The following is an 18,530-nucleotide window of genomic DNA, read 5'->3' as shown; positions in this document are numbered from 1 at the left end:
AGAGATAAGTGAGATCATCCTCTAATGCTGTGTATTCATTAGCATGATAGCAAGCACGCCCACAGGGGCCCACAGGGGCGTATTAACATGCTAATGGGGCTGACTAGCCAGGGAAGTAACGCCCAGAGGACAAGTCCCCTCACTCATTAGCATACGATATAAGATCTTTAGAAAGACTTTTTCTATAGATCTCTTTATCTATGCTAGAGTAAACAGGGACTGACAGGCAGGGATGAGCAATATACACCCAGAACTGCTCGTGGTTCGGTCTGCATACAGAACCTGACAGGTTCCCTTAAAAACAGTCAATTGGCGAAAGTGCCAGGTGCCGGATCCCGGCCAATCAGACACACTGGCCATATACCGCACACAGCCATGACACACTGACCGTATACTACACACAGCCATGACACACTAACCGTATACTACACACAGCCATGACACACTAACCGTATACTACACACAGCCATGATACACTGATCATATACTGCACACAGCCATGATACACTGATCATATACCGCACACAGCCATAACACACTGACCGTATACTACACACAGCCATGACACACTGATCAAATACCGCACACAGCCATGATACACTGACCATATACCGCACACAGCCATGATACACTGACTGTATACTACATACAGCCATGATACACTGATCATATACCGCACACAGCCATGACACACTGACCATATACTACACACAGCCATGACACACTGACCATATACTACACACAGCCATGACACACTGACCATATAATGCACACAGCCTTGACACACTGGCCGTATACTGCACACAGCCATGACACACTGGCCATATACCGCACACAGCCATGACACACTGGCCATATACCGCACACAGCCATGACACACTGACCATATAACGCACACAGCCACGATACACTGGCCATATAACGCACACAGCCTTGACACACTTGCCGTATACTGCACACAGCCATGACACACTTGCCATATACTGCACACAGCAATGACACACTGTCCGTATACTGTACACAGCCATGGCACACTGGCTACATACCGCGCACAACTCTGACACACTGGCAGTATACAGCACATTGTACTCACACAATGGGCGTATACTGCACACAGTCTTGACACACTGGTCATATTGTATACTGCACACGACACACACTGGCCATATACAGTACACATGCATTGGACATACTGTATGCCGTACATAGCACTCACACACGCGACACGCTGTATACAGCACGCACACCCTGTACACAGCACTCCCACATGCGACACGCTGTACACAGCACTCACACCCTGTACACAGCACTCACACTCGCGACACGCTGTATACAGCACTCACACCCTGTACACAGCCCTCAAATGCGACATGCTGTATACAGCACTCACACCCTGTACACAGCACTCACACATGCGACGCGCTGTATACAGCACTCACACCCTGTACACAGAGCTCACGTGCGACACACTGTATACAGCACTCACATATCGTATATAGCACTCACATATCGTATACAGCACTCACACACGCGACATGCTGTATACAGCACTCATATACTGTATACAGCACTTACACACTGTACACAGCACTTACATGCTGTAAACAGCACTCACATGCGACACGCTGTATACAGCACTCACATACCATATACAGCACTCACACGCCTTACACAGCACTCACACATGCGTCACACTGTATACAGAACTCACCCTGTATGCAGCACTCACAACCGGCATACATGCATTCACACATGCCGAACACAGCTCTCACAACCTGTATAGAGCATTCACACATGCCATATACAGCACTCACACAAGCCATACACAGCACTCACATTCTGTATACAGCACTGACACCTTGTATACAGCACTCACACCTTCTATACAGCACTCACACCTTCTATACAGCACTCACACCTTCTATATAGCACTCACACCTTCTATACAGGACTCACACCTTCTATACAGCACTCACACCTTCTATACAGCACTCACACCTTCTATACAGCATTCACACACTGGACATATACAGCACACATACAATGAACATTGAAGACACTAATACATTAGATATATGGTGATATATATATTAGACATAAACACACTTAGCTCAAATATAAATAGCTGCTGCTTAGTTGTCCTGTAAGCTCAGGTGCAGCACAATTTCTTGACTAACGTGCCCTCCTCCTGTAAGATGGAGGCAGCAGCCAGACACTAAGGGGTTAATGTGTGGCCAATCAGCGCTGGCTTGATTCTCGTCTTCTGTCTCCTCTGAGATGCTAGAGGTGAACACACAGGCCTGAGTGCACAGGACGGGAGGGTGACAGTGTGGCGCCCCTGACCCGGTCAGGCACCACAGAGTATTGCACCCATGCGGGAGCAATGCTTCCAGGTAATCTCCAAAGGCCAGGATGAGGTGCACACACAAACATATAGTGATCAGGCCTCCCACATCACCAGAGGGGACCCTTGGGTAGCCAGAAGGAGTTAACTTTCAATTCCCAGCTGGGGGTGTGTTCAGGGGCTGGTTGCTAGGAAGCAGGGCAGAGAGAGGAAGAAGGAGGTCGAGAGAAGAGGGTTGAAGTGTGAGGAAGCAGGGCAGAGGAGCTCTAGAGTGTGAGACAGGTCCTGAGGAGTGCAGTAGCTGAAAGCGGGGGAGAAAGGAGTACCGTGGGTCGGCCTGAAAATCATCCAGAGAGAGAAGGGTGGCTGAGTACGGAGATCCCGGTATCCGAGCACACAAGGGGAACTAGATCCCCAGTTCATGCAGCAAATCATTCGGAGCTGCTCAACTCACAGGTGGGGATACTTCATGCCCTCACCACTACTACGCAGAGCTCGGGCCAAGCAGCAATCATCGGGCCCATAAGGGGACAGGGCCAGAAGCCATCCCACCAAGGCCACGCTGCCGGCAGACGAGCCAGAGAGAGGGGAGCAGGGTGGTAACAGCTTCCCTGGAGGGGTCCTAGCACGCTTCAAGCAAAGGATCCTCCTAAAACAGAAAGAGTGCAAGGAAGGCGAGTGGACAGCTACCCTCAGAACGGCCTCCTGGAATTCCTGGTTCAACCTGGTTATCACAGTGTCGCCCGGGCATCTCACCGTGACCTCCAAACAGTGAGTAAACACGTTGAAAGACTTCTTGGACTGTGTTTGAGTCATTCTGCGACCTGTGGTCCCACACACATACACCGGGGCCTGGGGCTTGCCTCACTCTCAGGGGGCTAATATACTGACTGCACCCACCATCAGCCCCAGGCATCCCTTAATCTGCAGTGGCGGTCCCCACTGACCGCAATTCTGAGAGTGGTGTCACGACAATCCTAAAAGAAGGTTCCCTACCTGTGACCAGACTGTTCCATCCACGTGGAGTCCCTGAAGGTACTGCACCGACACATACTAGCGGGGCTTCACAACTTCTGGCGTCACGAACAGGATAAGGACTAGACCTGTTCAGACAGGTGACCGTGTGCCTCAGAGGTCCGACCGCAAAAATTGAACCGCCGCCATATTGTCATCTTCAAAAGCGCGCGCTGCAGCCCGCGCGAGGGAGAAGAGCACCGCCCACGAAGAGGTGTGGCCGCACCAGAATCCCCACAATTCGGAGAGCGTTCTAACCCAGGAAGTGGAAAGGGGGCGCGGGGATTTTTGAAGAAAAATGGACGCTGCAGGAGGTAATGCCCCTGGTCAGGGCGACGCAGCCCAAGCGATGCCAGCCCCCGTCGCGCTGGACGCAGCAGCGCCTGGTGCCGGTGCCGCGGTCGCAGCCGCGCCGGCTGAAATCTCCCCCATAATGCCAGTTTCCTTGCTGTATGTCCCAGGAGCGCAATGGCTGCCCCAATACGCCGGTAAAATAGACACGCTGACCGGGTTTAAGAAGAAGATCAGCACCCTGCTAGACATGCACGCGATGACTGGTAAGCAGAGGGCCGCTGTGGTGCTGGGACAATTGACTGAGGCAGCAGAATTGGAAGCTGAGTCCTGGACCAATGATGACCGGAGCTCTGTTGAGACCATCTTTGCCAAACTAGCAGCTGCTTTTGAACACCGCACCGAGGGAGAGCTGAGGACGGACTTCTATAACTGCCGGCAGAAGCCCCAAGATAGCATAAGAGCCTATGCCCTCAGGCTGCAGGCTGCACTACGGGCTCTCAAGCTGGTGGACCCTGTCAGTGATCAGGAAGGAAACCGGATGATGAAGGAACAATTCTTGCGGGGCCTGCGCTCTCCTGAGGATGGGAAGCAGATGAAGCTGTGGTCCCTGGAACACCCTGACGTGGACTTTGCCATTCTGAAAGACAGGGCAGTGAAAGCACTCCAACCTCCTGTGGACACAGACCCCGTCGCACCAGCATGGCCTGCCAGTTCCACGGCTGCAGGAGCGGAATCCTCCTCGCAGGCCCTGGTAACTGCAAAAGGACTCAACACGCCAGCAGAGACCATAAATACACTATCCTCCCAGGTGCAACAGCTCACTAAGGACGTCGCACAAATCCTGAAAGCAATGCAGTTGCCCTCAGAGACCAAAGTCCCTCATCGGATCCTGCTAGCTGACAACCCAGAGGACGTCCCTTGGATGCGGAGGAGAAGAGGTCCCTCAACCCGAGGCAGGAGCAGTGATCGCTACGACTCATCTGGACAACCCATCTGTCGTCGTTGCCAGGAGGCAGGACACTATGCAAGGGCCTGTCCTTTAAACGAGCCAAACCTGGGGCCGGGGGCCAGTCCTCAGGATTAAGAAGATCAGTCCCAAGTCGCTGCTGTGATCAGTACGTGGGTGGACGTCCTGTCCTGTCCATTGTCCTGGACGGGATCCCTACCCCGGCGTTATTGGACACCGGCTCTCAGGTCACCACGATCCCGTATGTCCTTTATCGGAGGTTTTGGTCGGACGACGATCTCCGACCACCGGACCCCTCCCTCACCATCTATGCTGCCAACGGACAACCTATAGACCAGATCGGGGTCAAAGAGGTAACCATAAAGGTGGGAAGGCAGGAAATGAAGGGACAAGGACTGATTGTTGTGGACACTGATATTAGAGAAAGGAACCCGCAAATGATTTTAGGCACTAATGTCATAGAAAATTGCCTAGAGGAAGTGTTGTTGTTGCTTCACCAGATTGTTGAAGGTGCTGAGGGCAGGTCGCAAAGAGCCTTGCAAAAGGAGATCCGAATCATTCTGAGGAAGCAACAGGTAAAACAGAGTGGCGGTGAGATTGGTAGTGTACGGGTGATGGATGCAAACCCCATTGTGATACCCCCACGGAGTGAAATGATGATGTGGTGTAGAGCAGCGGTAGGTCTCAGAGGACAAGATTACCAGGCTGTACTAGAGCCCACTCATTCAGACCACTGGCCCACGATTCTGACAGCCAGGGGGGTAGTTGATGTACACAAGGGACGAGTGCCTGTACGAGTGTTGAACTGTGGGGAGGAGGAAGCCAGACTACCAAGGTACGCTACCATAGCCAAACTGTTTACATGCTCAGATGACGCCATAACACCTGTAGGTCCCCTGACACAAGCTGACTCAAAAGAGGGCGAGACCTCCCAAAAGCAGTTAGAGGATTGGTGCCAGAAACTACACGTGGGGACTGACTCTACACCCGACTACCAGAAACATGGGGTTTACAGGGTCGTGCAGGAATACGAGCAGGTCTTTAGTAAGAACCCACTAGACTTTGGTAGGATCAAAGGGGTGCAACATCACATACCCACAGGCAGTCATCCTCCCATTAAGGAAAGACATAGGCCTATTCCACCAGCCCATTACCAGCGCACAAAGGACATGCTGAAAGACATGAAGGAGGCAGGCGTCATAAGGGACAGTTGTAGCCCCTGGGCGGCTCCCCTGGTCCTGGTAAGAAAGAAGGATGGCACGATGAGGATGTGTGTGGATTACAGACGGATAAATCAGATAACACACAAGGATGCCTACCCTTTGCCAAGGATAGAGGAATCCCTCGCTGCCTTGAAAGCCTCTAACTACTTTTCTACCCTAGATCTTACTAGTGGCTACTGGCAAGTATCTGTAGCAGAAGAAGATCGGGAGAAGACGGCCTTCACCACCCCAATGGGCCTCTGTGAGTTCAACAGCATGCCATTTGGACTCTGCAATGCCCCCGGGACCTTCCAGAGGCTTATGGAATGCTGCCTAGGGCACCTCAACTTTGAAACCGTCCTGCTCTACCTGGATGATGTCATCGTGTACTCCAAGACCTACGAGGACCACCTGAAACACCTGGCTGAAGTCATTGAAGCACTATCCCGATATGGAATGAAGTTGAAACCATCCAAGTGCCATCTACTGAAGCCAAAGGTCCAGTACCTAGGTCACGTGGTCAGTGCAGAAGGAGTAGCACCGGACCCAGAGAAGGTCACAGTCATCCAGGAATGGCCCACACCTACTACCGTCCGGGAGGTACGTCAGTTCCTTGGCTTGGTAGGCTACTACAGAAGGTTCATCAAGGGCTACACGAAAATGGCAGCGCCTTTGCAAGAGCTCCTGGTAGGCCACCCAAAGAAGAGAGGAAAGATCTCCGGCCCGCCATTTCACTGGGGAGAAGCAGAAGAACACTCCTTCAGACAAATGAAAGGGGCCTTGACGGGTGAAGAGATCCTAGCCTACCCTGACTACGGTCTGCCATTCGTACTGTACACAGATGCCAGTAATGTGGGACTGGGAGCAGTGCTTTCACAGGTGCAGGGAGGCAAAGAGCGTGTGATTGCTTACGCCAGCAGGAAGCTCAGGCCTACTGAAAGAAACCCGGAGAATTATAGCTCATTCAAGCTAGAGTTCCTGGCCATGGTATGGGCTATCACAGAGCGGTTCAAGCACTACCTGGCAGCCACCAAATTCACTGTCTTCACGGACAACAACCCCCTGACCCACTTGGATACTGCTAAATTGGGTGCCATGGAGCAGCGTTGGGTAGCCCGACTGGCGAATTATGACTTTACTGTCAAGTATCGAGCTGGCCGCAAGAACGGCAACGCAGATGCTCTGTCCAGGATGCCTCACCTAGCAGACGAGGGTGAAGATGTAGATGATCTTGAAGAGATTGAGCTGCCAGCGTTCCATCGCCATGGAGCAAAACAGTGTCGGCAGTCGCGTGCCAACCGCCAAGAGGTGACCCTGAACCCACTACCTCACTACAACTGGAAGGAGACCCAGGAAAATGATCCAGCGGTAGGCTTGGTAAAGAAACTGATCAGCCAGCCGGGCGCCAGCCTTGACAAAGGAGCCCCACCTGAGGCACAGTACCTATGGAAGGAGAGGGGTCGATTATTCATCTATCAAGACAAACTTTACAGGAGCATCATTGACCCGAGGACGCATGAGAAGGTGTGGCAAGTGATTGTACCACAGAAGGATACGAGGATGGTGCTAGAAGCCTATCACAATGGTGCAGGCCACTTTGGTTGGAAGAAACTGGAGGCCCTACTTAAAGTAAGATTCTACTGGGTGGGCATGAGATCTGCCCTAGAGAAGTGGTGTCGAAACTGCGGGCCCTGCAATCTTAGAAGAAAAGACCAGCCCAGCCAGAGAGCACCACTCCAGCCAATCCAAACTAAACGGCCCCTGGAGATCGTGGCCCTGGACCATGTAAAGTTGGCACCCAGCAGACAAGGCTACAACTACGCTCTCACTATGGTTGACCACTACTCCAGATTCCTGGTGGTAGTACCAGTCAAGGACTTGACAGGTCAAACTGCAGCCAAAGCTTTCCAGACACACTTCTGTCGACCACATGGCTATCCAGATCAAGTGCTCACTGACCAAGGACCAGCCTTTGAAGCTGAAGTGTTTAAGGAGTTTTGTAACCTATACGGCTGCCAGAAGATCCGTACTACGCCTTACCATCCTCAGACCAATGGCATGTGTGAGAAGATGAACCACATCATTCTCGACCTTCTGAAGACGCTCCCACTAGAAGAACGAAGTCAGTGGCCGGAAAAGCTGCCCGATCTAGTGGACATGTATAACAACATCCCTGTGAGTTCCACGAACTGCACACCGGCATACCTGATGAGGGCCAGACCAGGGAGATTGCCAGTAGATCTGGAAATGGGAGTTGAGACCCCTGAAGACCATCTACAAGGTGCTGATTGGGATTCCAACCGCCAAGCCCAATACAAGAAAGTACAAGAGTGTGTGGAGCGAAGCCTGACTCAGCAGCGTGAGAAACAAGAAAAGGCCTACAATCGAAAAGCACCTGCTGTTTCCTTGATGCCAGGAGATATAGTTCTCAAAAGAAAGAGAAGACGTCATAAACTTGACAATCACTGGGAAGAAGAACCCTATACTGTGTTACCATCGACGCTTAGCAATGAAAAGACATGCCTTATCAGCAAAGATGGAGGAAAAACAACAGCTGTCGTTTCTAGAGATCGCTTAAAGAAATGTCCTGAACAACTAAGAATCCCTGAAGAAATTCCCAACCCTTTGCCAGTTCAAGAACCAAAAGAAAAGATGATCCATACTGTACTTGGAGATTTTCCAGCAAGTTGGCCTCAATACAATGGAGCAGTAGTTATTCCGGTTATTACATTCCCTCAATCTGGAGAAGTAAGAGACCCAGAAGAACCTGTTCAGAACCTGGAAGAGCCAAATGTAGCTGAAGCAGAAGACCACGCACTGGTATCAATACCCAGTACACCCATTATTCACATTGAGACACATACATCGGGTGGGAGGACACAACCTCAGACAGATGACAGTATAGTACTGCGTAGGTCAACCCGCAGCAACTTTGGTCAGCTCCCATTACGCTATAGAGAAAGTACAGTTTAGTTCAAAGTGACGGTATGAAATGTAATGTTTAACCTGTTTACAGTTAAGTAACGTTTAAGCGAAATGTGCCCACAAGGACTATTGTGAGACCTCCTTAAAATGTTAGACCACTGGTTATGAACTGGCTTTAACCACAAACTTTTGCATTGTAAAAAGTTACCTCCTTGGTATCAACCACAGAGTCTGCCTGTTGAGGGGCATGGCTCTGCACCAACAAGGGGGCACGCCTGTTTATGGGGCCTGCCCTCCAACACTCGGAAGCGGGTACGCCTGTTTATGGGGCCTACCTTACACCACTCTCCTCAGGAGAGGAAGATTGGAGGAAAGGTCTGGGGAATGTGATGGCCCAGCCCTGGTCACCAAAAGGACCGGCGACCTACCTCCTGGAGGTTTTTGGGTGGGGTTCGGACATGTGGGTGGTTGGTGGTGGAATGGTACCTGGTATGTTTAAATGTAAATAATTGCCCCTGTGTGGGAAAAGTTTGTATTTACCTTTTTCTTTCTCTTGTCTTTGCAGCCCGAGGACGTGCTGATGATAACTAAGGGGGAATGTGGCGCCCCTGACCCGGTCAGGCACCACAGAGTATTGCACCCATGCGGGAGCAATGCTTCCAGGTAATCTCCAAAGGCCAGGATGAGGTGCACACACAAACATATAGTGATCAGGCCTCCCACATCACCAGAGGGGACCCTTGGGTAGCCAGAAGGAGTTAACTTTCAATTCCCAGCTGGGGGTGTGTTCAGGGGCTGGTTGCTAGGAAGCAGGGCAGAGAGAGGAAGAAGGAGGTCGAGAGAAGAGGGTTGAAGTGTGAGGAAGCAGGGCAGAGGAGCTCTAGAGTGTGAGACAGGTCCTGAGGAGTGCAGTAGCTGAAAGCGGGGGAGAAAGGAGTACCGTGGGTCGGCCTGAAAATCATCCAGAGAGAGAAGGGTGGCTGAGTACGGAGATCCCGGTATCCGAGCACACAAGGGGAACTAGATCCCCAGTTCATGCAGCAAATCATTCGGAGCTGCTCAACTCACAGGTGGGGATACTTCATGCCCTCACCACTACTACGCAGAGCTCGGGCCAAGCAGCAATCATCGGGCCCATAAGGGGACAGGGCCAGAAGCCATCCCACCAAGGCCACGCTGCCGGCAGACGAGCCAGAGAGAGGGGAGCAGGGTGGTAACAGCTTCCCTGGAGGGGTCCTAGCACGCTTCAAGCAAAGGATCCTCCTAAAACAGAAAGAGTGCAAGGAAGGCGAGTGGACAGCTACCCTCAGAACGGCCTCCTGGAATTCCTGGTTCAACCTGGTTATCACAGTGTCGCCCGGGCATCTCACCGTGACCTCCAAACAGTGAGTAAACACGTTGAAAGACTTCTTGGACTGTGTTTGAGTCATTCTGCGACCTGTGGTCCCACACACATACACCGGGGCCTGGGGCTTGCCTCACTCTCAGGGGGCTAATATACTGACTGCACCCACCATCAGCCCCAGGCATCCCTTAATCTGCAGTGGCGGTCCCCACTGACCGCAATTCTGAGAGTGGCGTCACGACAATCCTAAAAGAAGGTTCCCTACCTGTGACCAGACTGTTCCATCCACGTGGAGTCCCTGAAGGTACTGCACCGACACATACTAGCGGGGCTTCACAACAGGCTGAGCACATGGCACTATGCAGCACTGCCGTGCGGGCCCCTCCTCCATCACTCTGCAATCTGACAGGTGATGTGCAGGAGCCAGAGGCAGGGGGAGGTCCCCTCCTCAGTGATGTCTACCAACCGGCGCCCTGTGTCACTGCACAGCTAGCACAAAGCTGCCGCCAGCCATGCAAATAATCACAGAGAGCCGTGCGCCACACTTTCTCCGACTCTGGCTGTCAGCTTGACTTCTGGACTCAGAGAATAACCGGCTGCCACTATGGAGGGCGATAAAACACAGCCGTCGGGGAGACTCTCAGAGCACTGCATCAGGGAGCCTGACAGTGCCCCCCTGAGAGCTGCGCCCAGGGCAGATGCCCCGCCAGCCCCCCCCCCCAGATATGCCTCTGCTTAAAGGTGTCCTTATCCCTTAGGCAACCGACTAGAAGAATAGCGAAAGTCATAGCCTTTTCAAAGACTGCGTCAGGAATTGTAAGTCATCCTGTCCTTAATCTTATTAGAGTCCCTGGCAGAACTGACTCAGAAAAGAAGGATCATTCCAAGAGGTCTCCACAATCAAATATCTAAATTCTGGGCAGTAGTCCTCAACTCTACAACCTCCCTCAACCAATCTATGAATATTAGAATCAGCTATGGCGACTTCATCAGGGTCATTACAAATGAAGCTGAGAGAAATGTCTCAACAATAGGCAAGCTCTAGAGAATTCTCAGGCAAAAAAAGCCCAGGCCTGTGGATCGCCACGGAGTAAAGACAAAAGAATGCCTACTTGTTGACTCTCGGAAAAAGAGGATACCGAATGTAAACGAAAGTATAATTTACATGAAGCAAGGCAAATAGAAAACTTAGTTCAGTATATGTTTAAGCACTTCAGCATTTTTACCTTAAGTTCCAACCTGATGATCTTGGTCATTATTAGCGGCCGAACATGCATGCTGCTGTTGGTTACGTATTTCTGTGATATCCAGGGTCAAGGCCTGTACTTGTACAGCTAAGGCGCCAACTGAATCCATACGGTTGCGCCAGAACACACTAAATGGGCTGGCCATACTGTTACGACTGAGCCCTACTACTCACACAGGGATGAACAAGGTTCCTAGTCAGAATAGAAGAAGCCCTAAATCTGACCCAGATTTATCCCTGTCTAACTGTGGAGATTGGCACCCCAAGATTACGAAATGAAACTCCCACTCAACATCAGCCGACCCTGAGTGACCTTAACTGCACCCTCAACTATAAACAAAGTGTTGCGCTAAACAACAATTAACATAAAGAAGTGCACACATGGTAGAGAGTGAAACACAGGGCTAAAAATGTGTGAACACAGTCGTAGAGGGATGATGGAGGAAACTTAAAAGACTTACGTAATTTGTGGAAATCCCCCAAATCCCAAACATAAAAGAAAGGGAAAAATGCTTGAAAGTCAAACACCCAATATAGTGCAAGCAAAAGCAATAGTGATTATTTTGCAAGATATCCTTAACTAAAGAGCTGTGACTCCAAACATCCATCTATCCAGGAGTAAAGCCAATGAATGCATGTGCATAGTGAGAATAAATAGCCCCTCCCAAGATGCGATAGGGCAAACCAAATAAGGAAGTGAACACACCTGAATAGGTATATAAAGAAAGCAAATGCAAGTAAAGACAAGAGAACTATCAGCAATACGACAGATACAAAACAGGCTGTGGTCCAGCAGAAACGAAAACCAATCATACAACCAGAGATCACTGAATTGAGCCCCGGAGTCGAGCCAGGGCTTCCATCTTTGTTACATTTTTGTACAGGAAATATATGTTTATACCGTGTTAGCCAGTAGATAGAAAAATATTAAAATTTGAGAGTTCTCAGTGGTGGATACCTTTTAATCGCTAACTAAAAAGATGGTTATTACCATCTTTTCAGTTAGCCATTAAAAGGTATCAACCACTGAGGACCCTCAGATTTTAATATTTTACAGTTTTGTATAATTTTTGTTAAAGTATTCTGACTCATCAGTAAAGATTTGCTGATCTTCTTGTAGCCTTCACCTCTCTTGCATAAATAAAATTATTTTCTTTCTCAGGTTTTGTGACATTTCTTTTTCATGTTGTGCCATTGCTGAGAGCTTAAAAAAAGGAAGGGATTTTCTTTAATGAGAACCTATCAGTAGGATTTTGCTAAGTAAAATACAGACATGATCAACTGACGCTGTAACATTGATTAAAATGATATCTATGGTGAAGAATTTTATTTTGTGTTTTTTATGTTTAATCAGTGCTTTAAGTTTTTCTGTAATTGGAGCAGGCCTATGGACAGGATCTTTTCTTGGTTTTCTGAACCCTCCGTGTGTCTCCTGTGTTTAAATGACAAGGCACTGATCTGTCAGTGACCTGTCTGTAGTTTTTGTGGTCTCCAGAATAAAAGCAGTTCTCAAATAAAGTCATCGTTGTTCTCAATCAGTGCATGCGCCGCCTTGAGAACTAAGAGCAATGACTTGTAGATGTAACCGGCACCATTTTGTTATGCCTAATTTTTTTTTCAAAGACAACTTAAAATTACTGCTTCATATGATATTTAATGTAGGAAAAATAGGAGGTACGTGACTGACGAGTCACTGCCCTGTCATTCAAACACAGGAGGCAGACGGAGGGGCAAGAAAACAAAGAAAAAACCTTGCCAATAGGCCAGCCAAAATGCATGAATTATGATTACAGAAAAACGTTGCGCATTGAGTACATGAAAACCACAAAATGGATTTCTTCACCACAGATATAATTTTAATCACTATTGCAGTGCCAATATGGTCATGTCTATACTTTACGTATCAATGTCCTGCTGACAAAGTAATGATCTTTTATTTTGAACTGTCTGCTGGACACCTGTTAAACTAATTCACAACCTATGACATACCCATATGTCTGACCAAAGTACGTTAATCTCTGGTACCCAGAACACATCTCCTTCCGGAGCAGTATGATGGATGGTCATTCCCATCTTGTTTGTACTTGCATATAATTGTTTGTACAGATGAACGCGGCACCTTCAGGTATCTGGAAATTGCACTCAAGGATGAACCAGACTTGTGCAAGTCCACAATTCTCTTCCTGAGATCTTGGCTTATTTCTTTTGACTTTCCCAAAGAAGCAGTGTGTTTTAGGTGTGCATTAAAATACATCCACAGGTGTGTCTCTAATTAACTCAGATGTTGGCAATAAACCTATCAGAACCTTCCAAAGACATGACATCATCATATGAGCTGTCCCATATTGTTTAGAGGCATAGTACTCTTAAGGCTACTTTACACACTGCGATATCGGTCCCGATATCGCTAGTGTGGGTACCCGCCCCCATCTGTTGCGCGACACGGGCAAATCGCTGCCTGTGCCGCACAACATCGCCCAGACCTGTCACACATACTTACCTGCCCGGCGACGTCACTGTGACCGGCGAACCGCCTCCTTTCTAAGGGGGCGGTCCGTGCGGCGTCACAGCGACGTCACGGAGCGGCCGCCCAATAGCAGCGGAGGGGCGGAGATGAGCGGGACGTAACATCCCGCCCACCTCCTTCCTTCGCATAGCGGCCGGGAGGCAGGTAAGGAGAGCTTCCTCGTTCCTGCGGCGTCACACATAGCGATGTGTGCTGCCGCAGGAGCGACGAACTACATCGTTACTGCTGCAGTAACGATAATCGAGAATAGACCCCCATGTCACCGATGAGCGATTTTGCACGTTTTTGCAACGATGTAAAATCACTCATCGGTGTCACACGCAGCAACATCGCTAATGCGGCCGGATGTGCGTCACAAATTCCGTGACCCCAACGACTCCGCATTAGCGATGTCGCAGCGTGTAAAGCCCCCTTAAGTGTATGTAAACTTTTGACTTTGCAGAAAGCAATAAAAAATGCCATAAAACTTTCTTTCTTTCATTATTCTGGCATTTGGCAAATATAAATAATTTTGGTTCCTAATTTACCTAAAAGAGGAAAGGTTTATTCTGATTTCATGTCAGATAGTGAGAAAAACCTGCATATGTGTATTTTTAGATAGTGTATGTAAACGTCTGGTTTCAACTGTATCTCAATATGTAGTAGGGCATTGTAGCTTAGGTATGCATGGTTACGGCCATGATCAATTAACTGTCACTATATGAGTGGTCGTATCCATTGATACCTAAGCTGCAATGCCCTGCACATGAGGTAAGAGACATGGCTATATCAGGAGAACTATACTACATTTCTAATTGGAGGTATTTGCTAAAATTATTATTATTACACCTACATATTGGGATAGGATCTTGGAGATTGGAATACCTCTTTCATGTATGCACCCTTACAGATACAGTATATTTACATAGAAAATTGAAAAAATGAAAGCTGTAAAAACAAAACTTTTTTAGTAAATTTTACAGTAAAATGAATTGTCTCACTGAAAACTGCAACTTGTCCTGCAAAAAAACAAACCATCATATGGGAATATTAATGGAAAAATAATAAAGTAATGGCTCTTGGACGAAGGGTTGGAAAGAACAAAGTGCAAAAATTATAATTATCGCCAGGCTGGGAAGGGTTAAAAATGATTGGCTTGACCACCTGTACCCTAAGCAATATAATGATTTTAATGGACTATTTGTAGGAATGCTATTCTGACTGAAGTAATCAGCAATAAAAGTTTAGGAGGCTGTGTGTTTCTTGAATCCCAAAGGTCTTCCCTAGTGAGGGGCCCAATCATAGGACACTTCTTCTATTACATTGGTATTCCTTTATAGGCTATATGGAAAGTAGTTGATTGACATATACGAGATCCCTGGTAACTTGTGGCATGTGGATAATTGTATATAAATTGTATGTGGCGTGTGTATAAAATCATAGTTCTGTTATGCTTGACCCTGATAATAAAAGTTCAAATATAGAGGTAATTTTGCCAGTCAGCAGTACTACCACTTTGATAGAAGGCGTAGTGGTGCCCAAGATTACTACTCCTGGTCTAGTATTCCTGTAAGCATCCGCAAGTCCAATGCCGTTTTTTTTAGTAGTCCCATATTTGCCAGATATAAATAAATGTGTCTTTTTTTTTTTACACAATGACCATTTAAAGGGGAGCTATACCACTATAACATATGATTATAAGGAATTGTTATGCACCTTTGTCCTCAATGTTTGGTGATAAATTTGTATGCTATAATGGACTTTGAAGACATCTTTTTTTCCTCTGTAGATTGTTTTTGAAAGAATTGGCTCTTATGGGGGAAACCCAAGAGAGAGAGCGAATACTGGCCCACTTCTCGCAGCGATATCACCAGTGCAACACAAACAGCGTATCATCTGAAGGTTGGTATGAAGTGAAATGTAGCCTTGTGCATGTATATAGTATTATTTTACAGATCATGGAAGTGTACTGAGACAAAACACAATGCTATGAGTAAGGCCTTATAAGTCTATAACGCGTAAGCGAGCTACCCATGGATTGCTTGGTTTTAACCCCTTGTTGCTTTTAATGGAGTTTCAATACATTTCTACTAATTTTGTATATATGTCGCAGGCAGAGGAGGGGACGCCGCGCTCTCCCACTGCTCGGGTCCGGCCGCCGCTGCTGCTGCGGCCGCTGCTGCTCGGTGGCTCGAGCGATAGGCCGGATCCCGGGGACTCGAGCGGCGCTCCTCGCCCGTGAGTGAAAAGGGGAATTGTTTTGGGGATTTATTGTCCGTGACGCCACCCACGGTTGTGGTGATTGTGTGGACACCACCGCTGCTCGATATGGGGGTCCCGGGAGTGGTGGTATGGAGCAGCTAGATGTTGGCCCTCCCCTCCGTGGGTAGGGGGTTGGTGGTCCCGGGTCCCAGTGATGGAATTGGGATGGTTGACAGGCGGGTTATGGGGCCTGTTGAGGTGCGGGGACGCAGGGGCAGCGCGGTGCCGTACGGCACAGAGGTACTCACTCAGCCCAAGGATGATGACACAGTTCACAGTAAACAAGCGGCTGGTTGGACGGGTCCCTCGGACGGCTGCGGTGTTGATGTTCCCTGCAAGTTAGCGGTGACTGTCTCTTCCCTGCACCTAAATACGGTTGTTGGTAGTGATGGGTTCCCACCGGTAACCCGCTCCCAGGCTTGGATGTGGGCCGGAGGAGCCCCTCTTTGCCCGCAGGCGCTGGCCCTGAGGTACTGGTGCCTTGGCGGTGGCGGTGTCCCTCTCTCACGGTTGGACCTTTGCCTTCAATTGGGACTTGGCTGTTTAGAGACCCAGGAGGTCCCCTTCACTGACGGATTTGGCAAATTGTACGGCGACTCCAAGCCTTGCCGGGGTCCGAAAGGCCCCTGCCAATGGTGCTGGCGTCTCTTTGTGTACCGGTCCGGTACCGCCGGGCCACCACCCGTCCACGGTCCTTACGGTAGACTCCAATAGGCCACTCCTGCAGACGGTCACCGCCGTCTGCCAACCTTGCTGCCTCAGTCCGGGGCACACACCCGGACCAACTTCAGGCTTTCCAAACTGTCACTTTCTCTGTCACTACTCTCACTGTCTTCCTTCTCCTTCCTCTCACTTTGAACTCTCAAACTCCTCTCCACTGCCTGGTTTTCCCGCCTCCAGGACTGTGAACCCCTCGGTGGGCGGAGCCCACCGCCTGGCCCACCCCCTGGTGTGGACATCAGCCCCTGGAGGAGGGCAACAAGGATTTGTGTTTTGACCTTGGTGTGCCTGCAGGGAATGTGGGGTGTGTGGTGGTGTCATGACCTGTGACCCCTGGCTTGCCCAGGGCGTCATATTCCCCCTTAGCAAAACGCAGACCGTCCTCGGGCTGCCCGTCCAACACCGGTTTTATTTTCCTTTTTTTTTTTTTCTGAAAAGATAAAAAACGGTAACACATACAAGTAGAATAACATCATCCCACATCGGGAGGCACTTTACTTAAACGTTACGGTAACATTTAAACTGTTGCTGCTGCCGCTCTCTCCCACCCAAGTAACCTGGCCCTGATGCTGCCCCTAAGAAACAGGCAGCACCCCTTGACCCCAGTCCTGAACCAAGTCACCCGAGCGGGATCTGTCCTTCCCCTCCAGAGGGTAGCCACTGGTTCCTGTGGTGGCTGGGCCCCAGCCTGCTCCACTGCGGGCCCTCCCTCCAACCTGCCTCTCCGGAGGCGGTAAACGGTTAGCTGCAACAAACATATTTACATCCCACTTAACGTTTGTGGTTGCCCTGCAAGTTCTCGGGCCTGTTCATAGAGAGTTCCCTATGCAAAACTTTCTAGACGGTCCCCACGGGGACAACGGTGCCGGCAACGGCCGGTTTCAAATCACGGTTGCAGACAATCAGGTTACTGTTCGGTAATCATTTGCTTTCATTTTCAAACTTTTAAAACTTTTCAACACAGGTGGTCCCAACAGGGACGGTGCAACGGTGCTCCGCTGCCCTACTCAGAGTCCTCGGCATCACCTTGGGGAAGGGGTGCGGCGCTCACACGGGACTCCTGGCTGCCCCTCAGCTTTGCATCTAGCGCAAACCACCCCCTCTCCCCACAGTGCCGGGTGTACTGCACCAAGTCGCCCGGCATCAGGTTACGACCTGGGTGCTCCTCCGGGAGATGGGCATTCACATCCCGCCGGGCTATGAACACTTCGGCCTCCAGGCCCGGTTCATAAATGAATCCATAGCCCCGGCGGACATCAAACTGCCTCACCTGCCCTTCATACAACGGGCCCCGGACACGGAAAGTTGCCTGACGGAGACTCTCTTTTTCCCGGATTGCACGGGCCACCAACTCCGCCTTCTTCCTTTCCCTCTCCTCGATTTCCAGGCCCAACGGTAACGGCTCCCTGTCCCAGTACGGCGCTGCTGCGAGCTCCGGCGCACGGGTCGGGCCCCGCGGGACGTTTTGGACGCTGCCCACTGTTAGGGATCTGGGCGGCAGGTCCCGCGGCGTCTTGGCCTTGGACGCCACCTTGCAGCGGCAACCCGGCGCAACCTCAGCCGAGGTGTGGGGGATGGGCACAGGGGCTTTCCTCTGCCAGGCCTTCGGCACTGAACGGGCTGTCGGCTCCAGCTCGGGGGACTTCTCGGTGGATGCCTCCGGTTCGGGCTTCGGGGCTTTCCACGGCAGCACCTCCGGGCAGCT

At 50.0% G+C, this 18,530-nt stretch overlaps 1 protein-coding gene across 3 annotated transcripts in view; it reads left to right on the top strand.

Annotated features, from left to right (window-relative positions):
• Window positions 1–18,530, top strand: part of PSD (pleckstrin and Sec7 domain containing) — a 700,060-nt gene that overhangs the window by 403,785 nt on the left and 277,745 nt on the right. For all 3 annotated transcript variants that reach the window (XM_075348899.1, XM_075348896.1, XM_075348897.1), the window contains one exon: window positions 15,633–15,745. In XM_075348899.1, coding sequence (XP_075205014.1) covers window positions 15,633–15,745 — 113 coding nt within the window. The remainder of the gene's footprint in view (window positions 1–15,632; window positions 15,746–18,530) is intronic.

This window comes from Anomaloglossus baeobatrachus, chromosome 5, assembly GCF_048569485.1.
Source record: "Anomaloglossus baeobatrachus isolate aAnoBae1 chromosome 5, aAnoBae1.hap1, whole genome shotgun sequence".
NCBI classification, from domain to species: domain Eukaryota; kingdom Metazoa; phylum Chordata; class Amphibia; order Anura; family Aromobatidae; genus Anomaloglossus; species Anomaloglossus baeobatrachus.
Note: the sequence above shows the minus strand (reverse complement) of the source record. Positions and strands in the feature narration are given on the sequence as shown.